At 40.1% G+C, this 23,015-nt stretch overlaps 1 protein-coding gene across 1 annotated transcript in view; it reads left to right on the top strand.

Moving 5' to 3' along the window:
- Window positions 1-23,015, top strand: part of galnt12 (UDP-N-acetyl-alpha-D-galactosamine:polypeptide N-acetylgalactosaminyltransferase 12) — a 70,256-nt gene that overhangs the window by 28,768 nt on the left and 18,473 nt on the right. The window contains exons 2-7 of the mRNA XM_041184582.1: window positions 1,652-1,821; window positions 7,325-7,514; window positions 10,472-10,657; window positions 19,347-19,464; window positions 20,439-20,615; window positions 20,888-21,019. Of these exons, the coding sequence (XP_041040516.1) occupies window positions 1,652-1,821; window positions 7,325-7,514; window positions 10,472-10,657; window positions 19,347-19,464; window positions 20,439-20,615; window positions 20,888-21,019 (973 nt within the window). The remainder of the gene's footprint in view (window positions 1-1,651; window positions 1,822-7,324; window positions 7,515-10,471; window positions 10,658-19,346; window positions 19,465-20,438; window positions 20,616-20,887; window positions 21,020-23,015) is intronic.

The following is a 23,015-nucleotide window of genomic DNA, read 5'->3' on the forward strand; positions in this document are numbered from 1 at the left end:
AGATAGATAAAGAAGGTTTTCATGTGTTTTTAAATCCTCTTAAAAAGAACTGGATGGCTAAAGCAGATAAGGATAAATCTAGGCTATACTACAGAGATTACTGTGCTGTTAGGACCATGAAAATGTAATGTGTGGTATGCAATCATTTAAAATGAAATAATATAGATTGACATCTGAAGTTTAAAAGCTTCAGTCTCTTCGAGCATAAGGGTGAAAGTTTTACCATGCAGGAATTTTTTTCTCAACGTATTTTCTCATTGCTTGGAATCATTTTATTGTGATAAATAACTAGCTGAGATTATGACCTGTATGGTGCCCTGTTGAAAATAGAAATCAATTAGAAATTGCTGAACATGAACTTGCACGTTTCGCATTATCATTCTTGCTGTCAAAATTCTTCGATTAGCTGCACCTTGTTAATGACGTCGTAAGTCATAATCATTGCTGAACCATCTTCCTGGCCTTGAGAAACTAATTTCATATCCCTGGAATGCCAAACTTCTCCATTCTCCATTTCAAATAATACATTTTTTTTGGAAGCTTGATATTTCAGGTTTTAACTTTAATCTTGTGTATTTCCTGATCTTTATTTCACTCTGTAAAATTTTACATTGTGAATGATAAAACTTACTTGTTGCTTCTAGTTTTGTTATCTGTGCGAATCTTCAGTGTGGTTGGCTGCTTAACCTGTTTGGTGACATCAGAGTTGTTGGATGCCTGAGAGCCCCAAGAGCTGGTGTCAAAACTAAATTAATGTTGGGAAAGATAAATTTCACATAGAGCTCACTAGATTTCTGTTGGCAGCTTTGTTCGATGCCAGCAGTGAGTGCAAAATCCAGCCTGCCAAATTCGTACAGAGCAGAGTTGAATTTGAAACCTCCTTGGTCTGTTTGGCTCAGTTACACACTGGATAAAATTGCTCAAGATTTTCTTATCTGTGGTTGAATGTATGGTAGCCAAGTGGTTATATATTACTGGATTTATAATAAAGATGCCTGGACTAATAATCTGGAGAACATGAGTTCTAATCCCGTCATGGCAGTTTAAGGATCTGAATTCAGTTTATACATAAATAATTGATTTGGAAGTAAAGTAAAAATGACTATGAAAAAGATAACTGCGCTAACAATTATGAATTCCTTTAAATTATCTTTTAAGATCAATGAAGTGCAATTATTTTGTGATTACGTTTGAAGACACATTTTAAATATTTCTTTGAGCCAGAAAATCTTAAAAGAACATTGAATATGTTTCATACTTCTACTTGGGAAAGGGAGGATGGTGATGCAGGTATAACACCTCAAATCCGGCTACCTGAAAACCAGCGTCGTCCGAACACTGGGCTTAGTGACCCTTGACCCCATCAACCCAGAGAGAAGAGGAATCATATTGTGTTCCCTGTGTGCTGAATTAACGGGTTCTGATTTTTTTTCCAAAAATCAACAAGTACTGAAATTGGACTCTGTCCCGAGGTTGCCGGATTTGAGGCTCTCTATCCCAGTAAAAACAAACTACAGGTAATGTCTGTTTTCAAAATGTTGATATTGTGTGAAATACATGTAATGAATGTGCCAAATGTGCGTAATATGTTGCAATACTATTGCAAATGTACATGATATTGTTTTTAATGTTTATTCTGTTATATCTTCAGGTGTAAAGAGAAGAAGTATGATTATCGAAACCTTCCAACCACTTCTGTGGTAATAGCATTTTATAATGAGGCCTGGTCAACACTCCTGCGGACAGTACACAGCGTTCTTGATACTTCACCTGATATTCTGTTGAGGGAGCTTATCATAGTGGATGATTACAGTGATCGAGGTAGATACAATCTTGCTAATTGCAAAGTTTCCCTTACTCATTTGAAACAAATGCATGTTTATGTACACAAATTTGGTTTCTACTTGTAAAGCAATTCGTTAAAGATTCTATTTGAGTTATATGCTCAGTTTTAGGTGAAATACTGAATGGAATTTTTGAGTTCTGTTTTTCTCCCCATATCATTTAGTCCCAAAATATAACCCAAAGGTCAAATAACGGTTGTCCATATGATATTATCTGAAATTGTGCTTCTGCAGTCATTTTATTTGTCCAGTTGTAAGTATTCCTGATTAAAAATGAAATTCTGCTGTTTGTCTGGTTTTATTGCTTCTAAGCAGAAATTATTTTCTGTAAATGTTTGTGCAGCTCCACCAAACTTGTTCTGCTTCCAGACACCACACTCAGACCTTCCAAGGCTTCTAGCGGCAAATCTTTCTTTCTTTCTCCTAGCCCCTGATATCTCGGTGAGTCCTAGCTCTTTTAAAGCTCAGTGACTGCATCTGATGTCTATTTATGGTTGTGTAATTGCATAAGATCTTCCATTTAATCGGGTCCTACTAAGCTTATGCTTTACCTTGCAGTTGGCCAACTTGGAGTCTTTTTAAAAATTCTGTTGGCATGTCTTATATACAAGCAGTGGCTATGTCACCTCTTCCAATCGTTGGAAAAGGGGCTATTGTTTGCTACAAATGCTCTGCCTTATGGTAGCATTAGTATTTTGCTCCAAGTGATCTTTATCAGAAGTTGTTCTTTAAAATGCTATGGTTAGGATACAATATATTAAAGTTATTTTGCAAAAGGATTTTGCAAATTGCTGTGAATGAATGCAGGGCAGTGACCCAATTAAAAAAAATAGATTGCATAAACCAGTAGAACAAGGCTTTCCTCTTTCATATCATCTAAACACCAATACCATACTTCCTTGACTCTTACTTCTAAATGCTGTTAATGTTCTGAATTAATAATGGAAAGTTAGGAGATGGTAGATGAATTGAATAGGTATTTTTCATCGGTTTTCACTATAGAAGATGCAAGTAACATCCCAGAAATGGTTGTAAATCAGGTAATGGAAAGAAGGGAAGAACTCAGGAAAATTACAATCAACAGAGAAGTGGTATTGAGCAAATTGTTGGAGCTGCGGGCTGACAAACCCCTGAGTTCTGATGGACTTCATCCTAGGGTCTTGAAAGAAGTAGCTAGTGAAATAGTTGATGCGTTGGTTTTGATTTTTCAAAATTCCCTAGATTCAGCAAAGTTCCACTAGATTGGAAAATAGCAAATGTAACCCTGTTATTCAAAAAGGGAGGGAGGTAGAAAGCAGGAAACTACAGGCCAGTTAGCCAAACACCTGTCATAGGGAAAATGTTAAAAGCTATTATTAAAGATGTTATAGCAGAGCACTTGGAAAAGTTTAAGGCAATCAGACAGAGTCAACTTGGCTTTGTGAAAGGGAAACCATGTTTAACCAATTTATTGGAGTTCTTTGAAGGAGTAACATGTACTGTGGATAAAGGGGAACAAATGGATGTACAGTACTTAGATTTCCTGAAGGCATTTGATAAAGTGCCACATCAAAGGTTATTGCAGGAAATAAAAGCTCATGGTGTAAGGGGTAACATATTGGATGGATAGATGATTGGCTAGCTGACAGGGAACAGAGGGTAGCCATAAATGGATCTTTTTCTGATTAGTGGGATGTAATGAGTGGTGTGCCACAGGGATCAGTGCTGGGACCTCAACTTTTTACAATTTATATAAAGGACTTGGATGACAGGACAGATGGCATGGTTGCGAAATTTGCTGATGCCACAAAGATAGGCAGGAAAGTAAGCTATGAAGAAGAAGTAGGGAGGTTACAAAGTGACATAGATTAAGTGAGTGGACAAAGATCTGGCAAATAGAGTATAATGTGGGAAAATGTGAAATTGTCCATTTGGGCAGGAAGAATAAAAAAGAAGCTTATTATCTAAATGGTGAGAGATTGCAGAGCTCTGAGATTCCGAGGGATCTGGGTGTCTGAGAGCATGAATTGCAAAAGGCTAGTATGCAGGTAAGCAAGTAATTAGGAACTAATAGAATAGTATTGTTTATTGTGAGGGAAGTCGAATACAAAAATAGAGAGGTTATGCTTCAGTTGTACAGGGCAGTGCTGAAACCACATCTGGAGTACTGTGTACAGTATTGGTCTCCTTATTTAACAAAAGATGTAAATGTGTTAGAAGCAGTTCAGAGAAGGTTTACTAGACTAATACCAGGAATGGGTGGGTTGTCTTAAGAGGAAAGGCTGAACAGGTTAGGCTTGTATCCACTGGAGTTTAGAAGAGTAAGAGGCAACTTGATTGAAACCTTTAAGATCCTGAGGGGCCTTGACAGAGTGGATGTGGAGAGGATATTTCTTCTGTTGGGAGAATCCAGAGCTAGGGGGTCATTGTTTAAAAATAAGGGGTCACTCATTTAAGACAGATGACGAAAAATATTTTCTGAGGATCATAAGACTTTGGAACTCTTCCTCAAAAGGCAGAGGATTCAGGGTCTTCGAATATTTTTAAGGCAGAGGTAGATAGGTTCTTGATTAACAAGGGGGTAGGCGGGAGGTTACAGTCAGATTGACCATGATCTTATTGAATGGTGGAGCAGGCTTGAGGGGCCGAGGGGCCTACTCCTGCTCCTAGATTGTGTGTTTTTATGTTCGTACATTGGTGCATACTTTGCACATTCTGTCAACTTCAGGCCTGTATTGCCTGGAGTTTTAAGCAATTGCAAAAGAAAAATCATGGTTATTCGAGGAGTATGCAGTGATGTACCAAATACTTTGACAGCAAATACTTTTTTTATGATGCAAAGCTGCTAATCTAACATAACTACATTAAGTTACAACATTGGTGTAGTTGTACTTCTGGTGTAGTGCTGCATATTACTCAATTCCCTGGCTGTCTTTCTCTTACATTTCTCAGAGGGTAGTGAACCTGTGGAATTCTTTATCACAGAGGCCTGTAGAGGCTGGGTCATAGAGACAGATTTTTAATCAGTAATGGAATCAAGGGTTATGGGGAAAAGGCAGGAAAGTGGAGTTGAGGATTAGCAGATCAGCCATGATCTCAGTGATTGGCAGAGCGGACTCGATGGGCTGAAAGGACTACTTCTGCTCCTATGTCTTATGATCTTATGGTCTATGAATGTGTTCCAGTCAACATGCTTGCTATCTTTGCTACTTCAGATTCTGATCTATTATGAACGTGCTGTAGATATTCTTACATATTTTCTTTTTGATGGAGCTAAATTTAACAGAGCCCAAGGTTCAGGAGTCTCTGAATCCTCAAATCCTTGATGGATAAGCAAATGGCTTTTGTAGCAATTACAAAGCCTACTTTTAAGTTGATGGGTTTGAGAATAGTTATTCCATCTAAATACTTTCAAATAACCCTGAAAAGCTGCTTCCTTCTGAGTTCTCCCTCAACTGAGTAGTAATCCAGTGGTAGTGGTGCAGTTTTCTTTGTTCGTCTATCTTCAGAGAAGTGCTTGGTGAGGAAACAGATCTATTGATCCTTGAATACGCTGTTCAAAGTTTTCATTGAGTTTCCCATAGTGCTGCAAAGCTCATAGAGTCACTGTTCACAAAAGGTTTGCTTAGCATTCTTACTTCAGTACTTCTACAATAGAAAAAATCCATGTTCATGTTGGCTCCAAATTTAGCATGCTCTTCAACCTCTCTATATCCTTATTATTTTAAAGTCTATTCATCTTGTTTTACAATTTTTAAACAAAAAATTGTCCTTTTCCAGTGTGTAGTAATTAAGTTGTTCATTGACTGCTGTTCTGGTATACATGCAGCTCTCTGAAAGTTCACTTAGTTTGCTAAGTCTGCTTGGTTGCTTTATTATTTTGTACAGAACATGTGAACTTATAATATGTAGTACTGTCTTATTTGTTTAATTATATAACAACAACTTGCATTTATATTGTATGTTTAACAAAGTAAGACATCTCAGGGAGCTTCACAAGAATGTTAAATTTGACACTGGGCCGCATAAGGATATATATTTGGTCAAAGAGAGAGGTTTTAAGGAGCTATTGATTAAAGGGAGGAGAGAGGTTTAGAGAGGATATTATCTGAATAATTAATTTTGTTTTTACTTATGTTGGGTTGCAGAATAAATACCAGCCTGAGGTAGCTTAACAAGATAGCAACAAAATGATTATTTTCTAGCTTTCTATGTTGGTGATAAACTCAAGGCGGATTGAATCTTGCCAATAATTATAAGAAACTGCTTCAATTGGCAAGGTACTTCAAAACTTAAAGCTGTACAAGGGGATATAATTTTTTTTAAATGTCATAAAACCAGCAGAAGCCACCAATAGGTTGGTGGAGGATGAAGTGCGGGAATGTAAATTTCTAATAACTATAGAATATGAATTAATATTAGCATTTCAAGGGGGAAATAAAAAAACAATTTTGATGATGGAGGAAGTTTCAGGGTTCATTGTGTTAACATGTAAAGCCTTTACTTTGAAGTAACTCGAACAGGACTAATGCCCTTTGGTAAGAAGGGGAAAATGGAATATGGATCCTACAAGGCCATGTTCTTGTTCGAAATATGAGAACATAAGTTGGTTGTGTGAGCAAGTAACTTATTTTGGAAGTTGGTGTTTCCTTTTTATAGCTCTACACAAGGATTTCTTAAGAATTGCAGTGGTCTTCTAAACAGAACCCTTCAGAAACTTAACCTATTCTCCTTTCTCCTCCATGGCATCATGGTTTCTAATGCATTGAATCTGTACAAATCCCTCCATGGCATTGATCCATCTTACTGCTGTACCCTTCTCCAGTCTTATGTACCTAATCCTCAATCTCCTGTTCCTTTCTTCTCCACCATTGGCAGTCTCAACAAAGCTTTCTGAATTAACCTTGCTAAACTTCTCTGCCTATTACCCTGCATTTTAAAAACCCTTTGAAAACTCACCTTTTCATTTCCCACAGAAGCTTGGCATCCACCCTTCTTACTGAAACATCTGGAGAAATATTTTATATTAATACATATAAATGTTAGTTGCTGGAATTACTGTAGGCTGTTAAAATACTATAAATACAGGAAGGGTAATGACATTGACAGTAAGCTGGGGCCATGTAGACAAATTCCAAAGTGTTCTTCTGTTGTAAATAATGACACTCTTAAGAAGTAATATCCTTCTATCTCATTGTCCTTTGAAAATATTTTTCATTAATTTCTTTTTGTATAAATTGTTTCCAATATGCATTATTGCATAAGTAAAGTGGAAATTTTCCTTCCTGCTCAAAATGTGTGAATCTTGTGAAAAAAAAATTGTCCCCACACATAAAGGCCTCAATGAATGAGATTTAAAGCTGTAACTGAAGAAAGTATTAAGAACAGTTTTGTGTGTGTGTGTGTTGCTACAACGAGTCTGATGTAGTGAAGTGCATTATTACAAATCAGAAACCCACATGTTTTACTTCTAACCTTTAATTTTCTATTTGTTTTAACAGAACACCTGAAGAAGCCTTTAGAAGACTATGTAGCTAGTCTTCGCAAAGTGCGGTTGATCCGCGCACGAAAGAGAGAAGGTTTAGTTCGTGCACGATTGCTGGGTGCATCCATAGCAACAGGTGATGTCTTGACGTTCTTGGACTGCCATTGTGAGTGCCATATTGGTTGGCTGGAACCATTATTGGAAAGGTAGATTGAACTCTCTCTTCTGGTATATCCCAACATAATAGTGTTCATGTTGCTTTTGGGTGTTGATTAAGTAGAATTAGGTAGAATCTACAGCGCAGAAGCAAACCATTTGGCCCAACCAGTTCATGCTGGCATTTATGCTCCACTTGAATCTCCTATCCTTTGTCCAATTCGATCACCCTAACTCTCTACTTCCTTCATCTTCATGCTTACCCAGCCTCCCCTTAAATGCATCCATACTATTCAGTTCAACTGCTCCCCCTGGAGGCACGTTCAGCATTTCTCCACTCAGAGATTGGCCCTCTTAAGAGGTTGACCGCTCACTTAAATGATGAGCTCATTCACTCATAGGCCTGAGCCATAGAGCCCGCCATTGGACTCCTCCATTGTCTGTCCATGATTGCACTGTCTCTGGGAATGTTGACATTTGGGTACACATCTCCTGCTGCTCAAAGTAGAGCCTCCTTTCTTGTGACTCCTGCATCTGCGCTCAGCTAAGCATCTCTGTGTCTGTCCCCCATCCTCTGAGAGGGACTGCCTACAGCGGCCTCAGCTTCCCTTACCACCGCAGTGAAGTGTTGGTCACCCTGTGCTATCTGCTCTAAAATGGCGTGAAGCTCCACCAAGGTGAGTGTATCTGGGCTGTTGATGGTTGCGCTTGACTGATGTGAAGGTGCTTGCTGGGTTGTTTCTTCCTCTGCTTAAGGTAGTATCACACTGGCAAACCTTGGCTTCCCCTCCACACTTGGCACTGTAGTAGACAGCTGGTTAGGAACACATGCCTGTCAGCACCTGCTTCTGCAGAGCTGCAGCAGGCTAGTTAGAGCTTATGTTTCGGCATGTAGGGAAATGAAGAGGAAGGAAGCATCCCCATCACCTGTAGATGGTAGGATCGTTTCAACCTGTATTTGACAGATCCCCATCTCCAGTGTAGGCTTCCTTTGTGCTGCCATCCTGGCAATGTGAAGGGCCACCCCCTCCCTGGACGTTTACATTGCAAGAGAGCCTGAACAAGCCCTCCCTTTGGAGCTGCATGCTCTTTTCCTGAAGGATAAAGAACGAAAGAATTAAGACCATGGTGCTCTTCTTCACCACCTACAGCAGATCAAACACGTCACTTCTTTGCCTTGTTACCTCCTCAATACTTGTGGTGTGAGCTTTGCCAATGGCGCAGTAGTGCCCCAGGCAATCATATATTCCATGTTCTTGAGCACTGTTCCTTCTGGCTGCTCAGCTTGTGGGGTGCTGCTCACTACAGAACTGGAAGTCTGTCTTCTGGATGTCATGTTGCACTCACCTTGCCAGCTCTCAGAAGATCATTGAAGCGTTTCCAGCACTGTACCAATGTCCTGCTGAGAACGCTGCAGCTGTTCATTTCAGGAAACCCTTCCAGCCATGCCTGCTTGGTCTGGCAGGCTGGTCAGCCTCCTCTTGTCACTTTTAGGAAACACAATATTTGCCATGCTGCCACTGCCTCTAAAAGTACTTCTAGGGCGGCATCTGTAAATTGTGGGGCTGCCCTTGCATAGGAGCCTGACCTTCTGCTGGCCCACTGCTCTCCTGTCTCTCCCCTGCATTCCTAAATAATCACTGACCACAATAATGGCTGCTGTATGCTCTTTAAATCAATTCAATTCGCACCTCCTCCCTACCTCCACCTCCCCTAATTAGATGTCAGATGTGCCATTGGACCACTAATTGTCCTCCTCTTTGACAATGGCATCGGCTGTCAGGCACCTACTTAGAGCAGTGTTAAGAACTAAAAAGGGTCCTGTCCCTAAAATGGGAACTCAACCCTCTATCAAAACCTTCCACAATGTTAAAGACCTCTATCGGGTCACCCTCAGCCTTCTCCTTTCAAGAGAACAGAGACTGAGCTGTTTATTCTTTCCAGTTATGGTATCATAGTTGTAAATCTTCTTTTTTGCACCCCCTATGTCATTTTTTATAATATGACAACCAGAACTGCACACAGTACACACCACTAATGTGATTTAGCATTAGGTGTCAATTTCACAGGCCGTTTAAACTTACCTGCTTTACTGCAGCAAATGCTGTTTAAAAAAAGGGGGCGTGGCCTCCTTGAATCCACTGGAGCTGCCCTTCACTTGGGCCTGCGATGAGCCTTTTGATTCAGGCCCCAAGCAGCTCCTGTGAACGGAAGCGTCAGCGTAATTTTCAAGGGCAGGTAAGTATGTATTTATTTCTTCTAATTCCTGTGAGCCATCTCTTTCCGACGCTAGTTGGAAGTTATGGCTCTTTATTTTTTCCTCCTCACCTCACAAATCTACAGGGAATAGCCACCTCCATGAGAATATATTATTAAGAGATGGCCCACAGGAATTAGAAGAAATAAATACATACTTACCTATCCTTGAAAATACACTGACGCTTCCGTTCACAGAAGCTGCTTGGGGCCTGCGTTGAAAGGCTCATTGCTTTAAAAAAATATGCTAACAGATTAAGACTTGAGTAGAATATTGAGAAAGACCCTCTGGTAAAGTGAGGACTATTCTAATATACTAGTGATTATTCTGTGATGTTTTTTCAGTGAAGAACTTTGTGATTTTACTTCATTGAAACAGCTTCATAAATATTAAATTGTTATATAGTGGAAGTTGTAAGTTTTCATTTTATTGCATTTTATTTGAATCAATCTGTTGAACCTTCTAAAGTTATTTTGTTTTTTTCCAATTCACTTAATCACAAATGGCAAGGTTTGGTTAATAGGGTGTTTACCTAATGTTGGCCATAAGATGGTGTTTGAGAGTTTTTTAATGCTGCTGTAATACACTCTCCCCAATAATCAACTATTTATTAAAAGTGGTGTGGATATATATAATGCAGCATTATTTGGCAGCATTTCAGCTCGAAGCAAGAACCTTTGCAATGATTGGGAATATACAGGGCATTTCTGTGGCTTGTGCTGGTCCTTGATTTGCTTTTTCTTTTGACAGAATCCTGGAGGAAGAAACTGCTGTGGTATGTCCTGTTATTGATGTAATTGACTGGAATACGTTTGAGTTCCTGGGAAATTCCGGAGAGCCGCAGATTGGTGGGTTTGACTGGAGGCTGGTCTTTACTTGGCATATAGTTCCTGACCATGAACGAAAACGAAGGCGATCCCCAATTGATGTGATTAGGTGAGTTGCAGTTCACTACTTAATGGTGTTAGATATAGGATGAATACAATAATGTTAACAATTCTTATACTAGTTCACTAAAGTTAAATGCATAACATGACACTAATAACAAATTGAGAGATCATTCTGCTTGGTTCTTTTGAAAATGAGCTTTCTAGAAACAGTGCATTGGCCATATATAAGACATGAATTATTATATAGTATGACAGAACCTAGCCAGCTTGAACTGCAGTGAGAACAGATGTATTTCCAGATTGATCCTCATGGATGCAGAGATTACAACTGCCTTGGAGAATTTGCTTTGAAGATTCAGAGTAAGGCTGCAGCCTGATTTTATTTTTTTTGAGCATATAAACTTATTTTTATTTTTTTTTCATTGGTGTATTTTTTATGGTCACTAGTGGCATTTCCAGTTTAATAGATGCTTCAGTATTTCCTTTGTTTTAATTTAGTTTATTTCTATATTGTAGAGACAACTGATATTTGACAACTACTTGTGTTCAATTCTGTCTAAAATAGTTAATAAATTGATATGCAGATTAATAGAAAATGGATCATGTATTTTAACATACACTGCATTAATATCAATTCTGTATGAAGTTTATATTTGCAATTCTGACGTTGCATATCATACATTGTAAGCTATTGAAGCATCCCAATAAATATCTGAATTTTATGCTGCAATAGCGAAAATAAATGTTTTATAAATGCTAATTCATGATGACCATTACAAACAATACATTAGGAAACAAATTGTCGCCATTATGTAGGATATTGTCTAAATTTTTAAACATCTATTAAATTGTGGCTTTTCTAGCACTGTTGCATCTATTGATGTAGTTTGTGTCTATACCAGTCGATATTGCTTTTCCAGGGGCTGCAATACTGAGGCCAAAAGTAGTTACAAGATTGCTTTTTCCCTTGAACACTCAAACTGAGATGCAATCCCTGTTGCTCTACTTTGTGCTTGTCTTTTTAAAATGTATTCAGTATTGCCTTTCTTTCAGAATATTTTGAGAAAAAAAATATGGTGAAAAACTTCCTTTTAAAATAAAATAAATAGCCCTCCAGCCTGTACAGATAAAGCTACAATTTTATCTGCATTGTGCATGCTAATGGTTTGGTGAATGCTGCAAGGCAATATAAATAGTTGAAGGGATTCGGAGGTCTCTTATTGCAAGAGTAGACCTTAATGGCTTATATTTGCTGCAACAAAAATTGTGCAATTCCTTTTTACTTTTTTGGTAAAAAATGAAATTCCATTTCTCTTGTAAAGTATAAATCATTACAATTAGCTCTTCTTCACATTGAACTTGTGTTACTTTGAAATCCCATTACTTTAGACAGAATTTTGCCCTTGTTGGGCGGGCTAGGTTGGGGTGGGGACGGGTCGGGAAGCTGACTGCTGTCTGTGATCGAGGCCGGAAGGCGATTTCACGCTGACGGGCCAATTAAAGCCCGCCCAGCATGAAACGCAGGCGGCTGCCTGTGTGGGGAGTGGGGAATTGCAAGCAGGATGAGCGCAAACTTCATATGTGCACACGAGTGCGTGCTTGATAACCTCCCTGAGGCACAGAGCTGCCTTGAAGATGAGTGTTAAAAAAATTAATAAAGAAATGAAAAATGTAATAAAACATGTCTCTTCATATGACTCTGTCACATGAGCAGGGACATATTATTAATTTAATTTTTAATTTTATTTTTATTTACATAGGAAACCTCATCCTACATGTGGTTGAGGTTTCCTAAGAAGTGCAAAAGCTGTTTGGCCCTTTCGCCTGCCTGCCAACCCTAAGGTTGGACAGGCAGTGAAAAATTTCACGCAATTATATTCTTAATGGCCTTAACAGGCATTTTAATTGTCCGTGGGTGTGCTGCCAACTCTGGTGTGCGCCCGCTGAACGAAATATCATGCAACTGCACATTGACATCAGGATGCTTCCCGACATCGACGCGCGTCATTTTACGCTCAAGTGGATCGCGTATGTGCCCGCCCACCGAGCTAAAAATTTTGCCCTTAGTTTTTTTGTACATTCAGCTGCTTTATGCCACCAAAAGTTATCACAGCTCATCTTTGCTTTAGTCTTCAGTCATTTCCCAGTCTGAGTAACATATTTGTTCTCACTATCTTCTCTGATCTTATGTGGAACTCGCATACCTCCTCTGAAACAGCCTCCAGGAAGCCTGATCTCTTTCACAGCAAGCATCTTTTTCCTCTTCAGGACACTCAATTCTGTATAAAACGCAAGTTTGTCAAAAACTTAACTAATGCTCCCATAACCGGGCAGGTTTCTTTAGCAGGTATGTCTTGCATCTGAACAGGATGAGTTTGTCTGATGGATAGTTTGTGCTTGCTTGCTTTCTGTTCTTTTATATTAATGTCCTTTAGGGAACGAACCTGCTGTTCTTACCTGGTCTGGTCTCCATCAGGTCAAACAACAGCAAGGAAATCACTTGGTGATTACCACCTACGGCCCTCCTTCAGCTGATGAATCAGTACTTCTCCATGTTGAAGAAAGCTTGGAGGAAACACTGAAGGTGGCAAGGGCACAAAATGTACTCTGTGTTGGGGACTTCGATGTCCGTCATTGAGTGGCTCAGTAGCACCATGACTGACTGAACCAGCCGAATTCTGAAGGACATATCTGCAGACTGGGCCTGCAGTGTGGTGAGAGAACCAACAAGGGGAAAAACCTACTAGACCTGGTATTCGCCAATCTGTCTGCTGCAGATGCATCTGTCCATGACAGTATAGGTAGGAGTGACCACCACACAGCCCTTGTGAAGATGAAGTCTTCAAACTCGGCATACCCCCCACCATGTCGTTTAGCACTATCATTGTACTAAATGGAATAGACTCAGAGCAGATCAAGCAGCTCAAAACTCGGCATCCGTGAGGCACAGTGGGCCTTCAGCAGCAGCAGAATTGTATTCAACCACACTTGGTAACCTCATAGCCTGACATATCCCTCATTCTACCATTACCATCAAGCCAAGGAATCAAATCTGGTTCAATGAAGAGTGCAGGGGGGTATACCAGGAGCAGCACCAGGCATGCCTAAAAATGAGGTGTTAACCTGGTGAAGCTATAACACGGGACTACATGCATGCCAAACAGTGATAGACAGAACTAAGTGAATCCACAGCCAGGGGATCAGATCAAAGCTCTGCAGTCCAATCACATCCAGCCATGAACAGTGGTGGACATTTAAACAACTTGAATGGAGGAGGAGGCTTTGTGCTCATCATGGGGGAGCCCAGCACATCAGTGCTAAAGTCAAGGCTGAAGTATTTGCAAGCATCTTCAGCCAGAAATGTCGAGTAGATGATCCATCTTGGCTGCCTCCTGAGATTCCCAGCATCTCGGATGCCAGTCTTCAGCCAATTCAGTTTGATTCTCTCCATGAGATAACAAGAAATGGCTGAGGGCACTGGATACTGCAAAGGCTTTGGGCCCTGAATACATTTAGGCAATAGTGCTGAAGATTTATATTCCAGGACTAGCCTCATCCCTGGCCAAACTGTTCCAGTACAGCCACAACAGTGGTATCCACCTGACAATGTGGAAAATTGTCCAGGTATGTCCACAAAAAGCAGGACAAATCCGATCCAGCCAATTATCAACACAAAAACAGAATTACCTGGAAAAACTCAGCAGGTCTGGCAGCATCGGCGGAGAAGAAAAGAGTTGACGTTTCGAGTCCTCATGACCCTTCGACAGAACTTGAGGAATTATCACCCCATCAGCCTCCTCTCGATCATCGGCAAAGTGTTATTCACAGTGCCATCTAGTAGCACTTTCACAGCAGTAACCTGCTCACTGATGCTCAGTTTGGGTTCCACCAGGGCCACTGGACGCCTGACTTCATTTCATTGTTGGTCCAAGCATGGACAAAAGAGCTGAATTCCAGAGGAGAGGTGCAAGTTGACTCGCCTTGATGTCAAGGCAGCAATTGACCAAGTTTGACATCAAGGAGCCCTGGCAAAATTGAAGTCAATGGGAATCAATGGTTGGGGGTGGGTGGTGTGGGGAGAACTCTCCACCATTTGGAGTCATACCTAGCACGAAGGAAAATGGTTGTGGCTGTTGGAGGCTAAACATCACGGTCCTGTGACATCACTGCAGGAGTTCCTCAGGGTAATGTCCTAGGCCCAACCGTCTTCAGCTGCTTCATCAGTTACCTTCCCTCCATCATAAGGTCAGAAATGGGGATGTTGGCTGATGATTACAGTGTTCAGTACCATTCACAACTCAAACCGAAGCAGTCCATGTCTATATGCAGCAAGAGCTGAACAAAGTTTAGGCTTGGATTGCTAAGTGGTAAGTGACTTTTGTGCCATATAGGTGCCAGGCAATGACCATCTCCAGCAAGAAAGAACCTAATTACCTACCCTTGACATTCAATGGCATTCTCATGGCTGAACCCCCACTATAAACATCCTGGGGGGGGGTTACCATTGACCAGAACCTGAACTGGACCAGCCATATAAATACTGTGGCTACAAAAGCAGATCAGAGGCTTGGAATCTTTTGGTGAGTAACTCACCTCCTGACTCCCCAAAGCCTGTCCATCTATTAGGCACAAGTCAGATGTGTGGTGGAATACTGTCCACTTGCCTGCATGAGTGCGGCTCCAGCAACACTGAAGAAGCTCAACACCATCCAGGACAAAGCAGTCGCTTAATTGGCATCCCATCCACCAAGTTAAAGCTTCACTTCTGCTACCACTGACACACAGTGGCAACAATGTGTGCTATGTACAAGATGCATTGCAGCAACTTACCAAAGCTCCTTCAACACCTTACAAGCTTGCGACCTCTACCACCTAGATGGACAGTGCAATAGATGCATGGAAACACCAGCTGCAAATTCCCCTCCAAGCCATACCACCCTGCCTTGGAACTATACTGCTGTCACTGGATCAAAATCCTGAAAATCGTTTCCTAACAGTGCTGTGAGAGTATCTACGCCACATGGACTGCAGCAGTTCAAATAGGCGACTCACTACCACCTTCTCAAGGGTGATTCAGGATGGGCAACAAATGCTGGCTTTGCCAGTGATGCCCACAATCCAGGAAAGAATAAAAAAAACACTAAGACACGCAACTTAGTTCCCAAAAATGGACAAGTTCAGATCGTCTCAAAGGTTAAAGTACAAAAAAAAATCTAGAACAGAAACTGAACCCGCCAACTTTGGTTTTAATGCAGGAGGTGTGTGTATGGCAACTCCCTAAAAGGAAGAGGGTTGATTATTTAAATATTATAATGAGGTTGGTTGTTACAATTGTGACAACTAATGCGTTCTCTGGGCCTTGGGAAACTTGGCAAGTTAAAGGTGTGACAAAAGCTGAATCCATGAGTTAAATCCTTTTTACAATACTGTTTGTGGGCCAGAAGGAGCAGGAGCAATAAGCTTACTCCTGTTTAATATGCCACCTTCCTTCTCCTTACCTCCCACCCCACTGCCTTGCGGTCTGTGTGCTCCGACTGTCCTGAACACCATCCAATCCCTCTTCCACAATTTAGAACAATATGGACCCTCACCGCCACCCCCCCCACCCCAAATATGTGCATGCACACATACCATGACCTCCATCACACCCCTTATATACTGACTTGTTGTAGGCTTCGGCCCTGCTAAGCAGGCTTCCGGCCTCCAGCCTTTCAATTATGGATAAGGAGACTCTCTGGGCTTGCCCATTCCAATGTAAGCCAGCTTTTAATGATGTGATAAGTCTTAATTCCTGCCAAACAACCTCTCTGCCACTGAAAATTGACTTTTACAGGTATAGAGCCTCATTCTTTCAGTTTTTGGAGATTTTAAAAAAACATTTTTCTTTAAACACTTTTTTTTTCTGTCTCTTACCTCACACTGTTAATCTCATTTCTTCCCTGTATTTCACTTTAACAAACAGTTCTAAAGTTCAGCCTCTGTGCAGCTGGTGCACAGTTGCTTGTCCTGTTCACACAGGTTCCAGATCCCCTATGGAAGATGCATTTTGGCTGTCCAAAGTAAATTCCAGTGCAATATCCCGTAGAAAGTTAATGTGCAGCTGTTTTGTTCTGAATGGCTGGTGCTGTTTATTTGCCACTGGGCCAAATTTTGTTTCCAATGTATCAAGATTGGTAGGTCTGATAATTTTTTCAGATTCTGCAAGCATATCTCTGTACCTATCTCTTAGTAGGGTTTGGAATACAGACGGTGGGGTATCTCTCTAGTCCACCCTACTGATTCAGGCTTGCTAGCAGGAATATATCCAGTGTATAATAAAATGGACCACAGAATTAAGCGTAGTTGCAAGCATTTTTATCATTTAAAAACAAAAGTAGCTGGTAGAGTTTAGTCATTCTTATGAAGCGAAAGTTGTTTTTATTCCTCCCTTTTAAGACAGTGATGAGTTAGCCAGAATAAACTTTCACAATCATCTTCATGTATCCTTGGTCACAGACCATTGGGAACATCACAGCACTGCTGGATCCTGTTCACAACTAACAGTCACACGTTTCAACAGCTCTCACTAGATAGCAATCAGGACTGAGAACCGAGCCTCACCTTGCCTTCTCCATCAGCTTCCGAGTGCTGATGCCTGTTGTGCCTAAAGGATCAACAAACTCTGCACCAAGTAGAGGTTGAAGCTAGAACTGTCTATATCACAGTGGAAATTTTAAGCTCTAGTACCACCTATGTGTAAGATACATCCTGTCCCCATTCCCCCCACCCCCACCTCCCGAACTAATGATACGCCACCTGTTATATTAGAACTCATTTTAATTTTGTGAGAATTTAAAGCAGTCTGCTGTATGTGACACCATCCGTGGAGGAACTTGGTGATTAATATTTTTTTTGCTAGCAATATTTTAAAATACACAAGTTTGTCAGTCAATTAAATTGGAGGGAAAATGTGACATTTGTTTGCCACAATGGATGTCTAACACAGAACCTTTACTGAAGGATATAGTTGATTATGAAATTTGTTTGATGGACATGCACATTCCCAGACGAGACCTCTGAGGAAAACAATCTATAAATTCCCACTGTAATACTTTTAACATGGCCTTTGAAATGACAAACATACTACTAGTCACATTGTGAGAAATTGTCATCCCCAGGTAAGCAGACCTGAAGCCAATGCGTGAGAGCCATGTGATGTATTTAAATAATCATTCTAATAATCTTTGGATAAATTATCTTGCCTTCTGTTTTTGCAGGAAAGACCCCCTGTTGTATTTTTCTTTTCATGTAGGATACCCACTGGTTCCACTCCTGCATAATCATTAGAATCATTAGATCTGTGGTTTTCTACTAAGTTATTTTGTTCATGGTTTTGAGAGTGATATCTTCTAGTATAAACACAAATTTAGTGTTTATTGAATGATGTAAGTTTGTAATTTATTTTCAAGCCTCCTTCCTCATCTAACTCTATCAATACAGCCCTCTGTTTCCTTCTCTCTCATGCTTTTTTAGTTTCACTTAAGTACATCCATACTATTAGTCTTAACTCCTCCTTGTGCTCTGTGAGTTCCACTTTCTCACCATCTAGTTAAAGAAGTTTCTTCTGAAATCCCTATCTGGTTTCTTGCTCACAATCTTGGATTGATGGCCTTTAGTTTTGCTTTACTCCAAAAGTGGAAACACCCTCTGTGTGTACTACATCAAAGCTTTTCATAATTTTGTAGACTGCTGTTAGGTTACCCCTTAAGCCTTCATTTTTTCAGGAGAAAAAACACCCAGCCTGTTCATCCTTTCCTGATAGTTATAACATTGTGGTTCAGGTATCACCCTTGTAAATCATTTTTGCATCTCTCCAAGTGTCTTGCTATGCTTTTTATAGCATAACAACTAGAACTGTACACAAGTGTGGCCTAACCAAGCTTTGATACAATTTTAACATCTCTATTTTTCAATTCTATCCCTCTAGAAATAAATCTTGTACTTGATTTGCTTTTGGTATGGCCTTATTGAACTATGTCACAACTTTGTGATTTGTGTGTTTGTACTTCCAGATCCCTTTGCTCCTCCACCACATCTAGACTTTTGCTTTCCAAATAATGTGGGACCTCCTTATTTTTCTTAGCAAAATATAGTACCTCACTTACCCGTGTCGGAATTCATTTGCCAAATATATGCCCATTCTACAAGTTTATTAGTATCTTCAAGTAATTGGTTGTAGTCCTCAGTGTTGACTGTGATGCCCACTAAATTTCAAATAGTGTTTTTGATTTCAGAGTCTCAATTCTGATATAAATTGTGGACAACAGTGGTCTCAGCACTGATCCTTGAGATCCCATGTTTTACCATCTGCCACTCTGAATAACCACCACTTACCTCTGCCTGCTTTCTGTCTTGTATCAGCTAGCTATTAATTTGTTATTTGTTCCCTGTTGTAAGCTTATTCATTATGTGATTCCTTACCTATATGTGCTACTATATTAGCATTGTGTTTGTCTAACAAACAGCATGTGACCTGAAATTAACCATCTAAAACTAATGCTTAATGGAACTATTCAAATGTTAGCTTATAATCAGCACTGCCAGTTCTTTGAGGAGTGTGCTTTAGACTATTTCAACAGATAAATGGGAATATTGGTTAAAATTACAGCTTTTACTAATTTGATCATGTTTTTTGCTGATTAGAATCCAGTCATAAAAGTTATTTCTAAATAATTGAAGTAGCTCTATCTTACCAGATCTCCCACCATGGCTGGCGGACTGTTCGCTGTCAGTAAGAAGTACTTTGAGTATCTGGGCACGTATGACACAGGAATGGAGGTCTGGGGAGGAGAGAACTTGGAATTTTCTTTCAGAGTAAGAGCTTAATTTGTCCTTACATTAGAAATGTAGAATTTTAAATGGAAAATAATTCCTTTGGCCTCACTTTGGAGGAAAAATTAGATAGTCTTGGGTTAATTTTCCAGAGGGGACCTGTCCTGCTTAAGGTACTGCTTTGGTAATGGCAGTGACATTCATTTGATCTTCCCCTAATTTTCTCATACCCACTGCCACCTCATTGCAGTATAGTTGGGGCTGGGGTGAGAAAATAATTTTCAAAACTGTCATGTCAGTTTCCTGACAAACCTGTGAGTTAATTACCTTGCCTCACTTCCTGATTTAAAGGGAAAAAGTTAATGTAATTAGATTTGGTGTTGGTGCGCCCAGGTATTCCTATTTCAATTCTGTATTTAATTTGAATCATTTTCATTAAGGAATCATTTAATTACAAACTCTTTGCTGTTTATATGCAGGTACCTAAATTCATGCTATACTTGGTATTGTCATAAGATACTAAATGCAATTTTGATTCTGTGAATGTATTTGGCACATAGCAATTCCTTGAAAGTTCCTGAAGCTTTTTAATGCCTAAGATGAAGATCTTCTGCTAGCTAAATGTCTAAATTCACTCTTGGCTTGGTGCTGAGTTATATAGACCTGGGGCGCCTTGGTGCTGATCCCTAAACTGTGCACTGATCTCAGTCATGGTTGTGGGAAGCTGCACTTAATCTCAACATCTGCGCAAGGAATGAGAAAAATTGGCCAGTGCTCTTGTCCTAATTACCACTAGTTCATACACAACCCCCTCCATTCTCCCTTCTCCCCCACCACCAAAAAACCCATCCTAGAAATGCTCAAGTTTAAAGGATCATAGCATGGAAAATTTAGTTTGGAGCAAGTCCAGAAAATGATGTAATATACAAGATGTAACTAATGGGAGTATAAAATATTAGTCAATTTAAAATCTGAATTTGTGTATATTCTATCAAAACAATTTGTTTGTTTTTCAGATATGGCAGTGTGGAGGTTCCTTAGAAATTCATCCCTGTTCTCATGTAGGTCATGTTTTTCCCAAACAAGCTCCTTACTCAAGGAGTAAAGCCCTGGCAAATAGCGTACGTGCTGCAGAAGTCTGGATGGATGAATATAAAGAACTGTATTTTCACAGAAATCCACATGCCCGTTTGGTGAGTTGTAGTCATTAAAGTTGTATAATTAAGTCAGTGTTCCAGTATTACCAGTATACACTGTCTGATTTTAAAACTTAAAGCATTGTACCTGCTTTAGGAGTTGAACTTGATTATGTGTAGACACCCACTTTTTGATTTTTGAAAGTTAAGGAATCAGTAAGCTGGTTTAAAATTGGTAAAAATGCAGAGGCAAAATAAATGTCATTTCATATTTTTGAAGTTACTGTGACATGGCTTTAATTTTCTCCCCCACGTTTCTGGATTTACAGGAGCCATATGGTGATGTAACAGAGAGAAGAAAACTCAGAGAGAAGCTACAATGTAAAAACTTCAAATGGTTATTGGAGAATGTTTACCCAGACATCCATGTACCTGAGGATCGACCAGGTTTCTTTGGAATGGTAAATATATTGTGCTAAACCTGGGCAATTCCCAATCCCAAATACTGAGTTGTTGTCCAAGTGTCAGTTTTGTCTGAACCGATAAACTTTACAGATCTTCACTGAACTTTTGCACTTGCACTAGAAGGGCAAACTACTTTCTTTTCAATTTGGTTTGTCAGCTATGGCTTGGTTGATAGTATCCTCACCTTTGTGTCAGAAGGTTGTGGGATCCAGTCCCATTTCAGACACTTAAGCACTAACATCAAAGGCTGACACTGCAGTGCAGTACTGAGGGAGCCCTGCATTATCGGGGGTGTCATCAAAGAACTTTGCCTTACTCTTTTACTCTCCTGAGTAAATGTTTTTTTGCTTGTTGCAACAAAACTCTTATTACTGAATTTTTGGACAAATTCTCTTGCCTCTAGTAGCTACATTTGCTGATAACACAAAGATGGGGAGAAAACTAAATTTTTAAGAGGACATTGAGAGTCTACAGATCAATTTGGATAGTTCGTGAGTAGGCACAAATTTGGCAGATTGGGTATTATGTAGGAAAATGTGAACTTGTTCATTTTGGCAAGAAGAATAGAATAGCAGTATGTTATTTGAATGGTGAAAGATTGCAGAGCTCTACAGTACAGAAGGATGTGTGTGTCCTGGTACGAGTTACAAAATGTTGGTATGCAGGTGCAGTAGTGATTAGGAAGGCAGATGGAATGTTGGCATTTTTATAGTAAGTGGAATCGAGTATGAAAGTAAGGAGATTATGCTACAGTTGTACAGGGCGTTGGTAAGACCACATCTGGAGTACTGTGTATATTTTTGGTCTCCTTAAGAAAGCATAAAATTGCATTAGAAGCAGTTAAAGGAGGTTCACTTGACTGTTTTCTGGGATGAAGGGGTTATCTTATGAAACATAGAAAATAGGAGCAGGAGTAGGTCATTCGGCCCTTTGAGCCTGCTCCACCATTCGATATGATCATGGCTGGTCCTCTATCTCAACGCCATACTCCCACTCTCTCCCCATGACCCTTGGTGCCTTTAGAGTCCGGAAATCTATCTATTTCCTTCTTAAATATATTCAGTGACTTGGCCTCCACAGCCTTCCATAGGTTCACCAACCTCTGAGTGAAGAAGTTTCTTCTCATCTATCCCATATTCTGGGACTGTGACCTCTTATACTAGACCCCCCAGGCAGAGGAAACATCACCTCTGCATCCAATCTCCAGCCTTGTCAGAGTTTTATACGTTTCAGTGAGACCCCTCTCATCCTTAACTCCAGTGAATACAGGCCTAGTCGACTCAATCTCTCCTCATACGATAATCCTGCCATCCCAGGAATCAGTTTGGTGAACCTTCACTGCTCTCCCACTATGAAATGTACATAATTTCTTAGGGAAGGAGACCAAAACTGCACACACTACTCCAGGTTTCACCAAGGCCCAGTACAGCTGCAGTAAGACATCCTTGCTCCTGTACTCAAGTCCTCTCGCAATGAAGGCCAACATACCATTGTCCTTCTTATCTGCTTACTGCACCTGCATGCTTGTTTTCAGTGATTGGTGTACAAGAACACCCAAGTCCCTTTGTACATCAACATTTTCCAACCTATCACTATTTAAATAATACTTTGCCGTTCTGTTCTTCCTACAGAAGTGGATAACTCCACACTTATCCATGTTATACTGCATCTGCCATTTATTTGCCCATTCACTGAGCCTGTCTAAATCACTTTGAATGCTCTTAATATCCTCCTCACCACTCTCATTCCCCCCAATTTTTATGTCATCAGCAAACTTGGAAGTATTGCATTTGGTTCCTTCATACAAATCATTGATATATTTGTGAATAGCTGGGGCCCAAGCACTGATCCCTGTGGTACCCCACTAGTCACCACCCGTCACTCCGAAAAAGACCTATTCATTCCTACTGTTTCCTGTCTGCTAACTAATTCTCAATCCATGCCAATAAATTGCCTCCATTCCCATGTGCTTTAATTTTATGCACTAACCTC

The sequence above is a fragment of the Carcharodon carcharias genome, chromosome 3, assembly GCF_017639515.1.
Source record: "Carcharodon carcharias isolate sCarCar2 chromosome 3, sCarCar2.pri, whole genome shotgun sequence".
Taxonomy (NCBI): Eukaryota; Metazoa; Chordata; class Chondrichthyes; order Lamniformes; family Lamnidae; genus Carcharodon; species Carcharodon carcharias.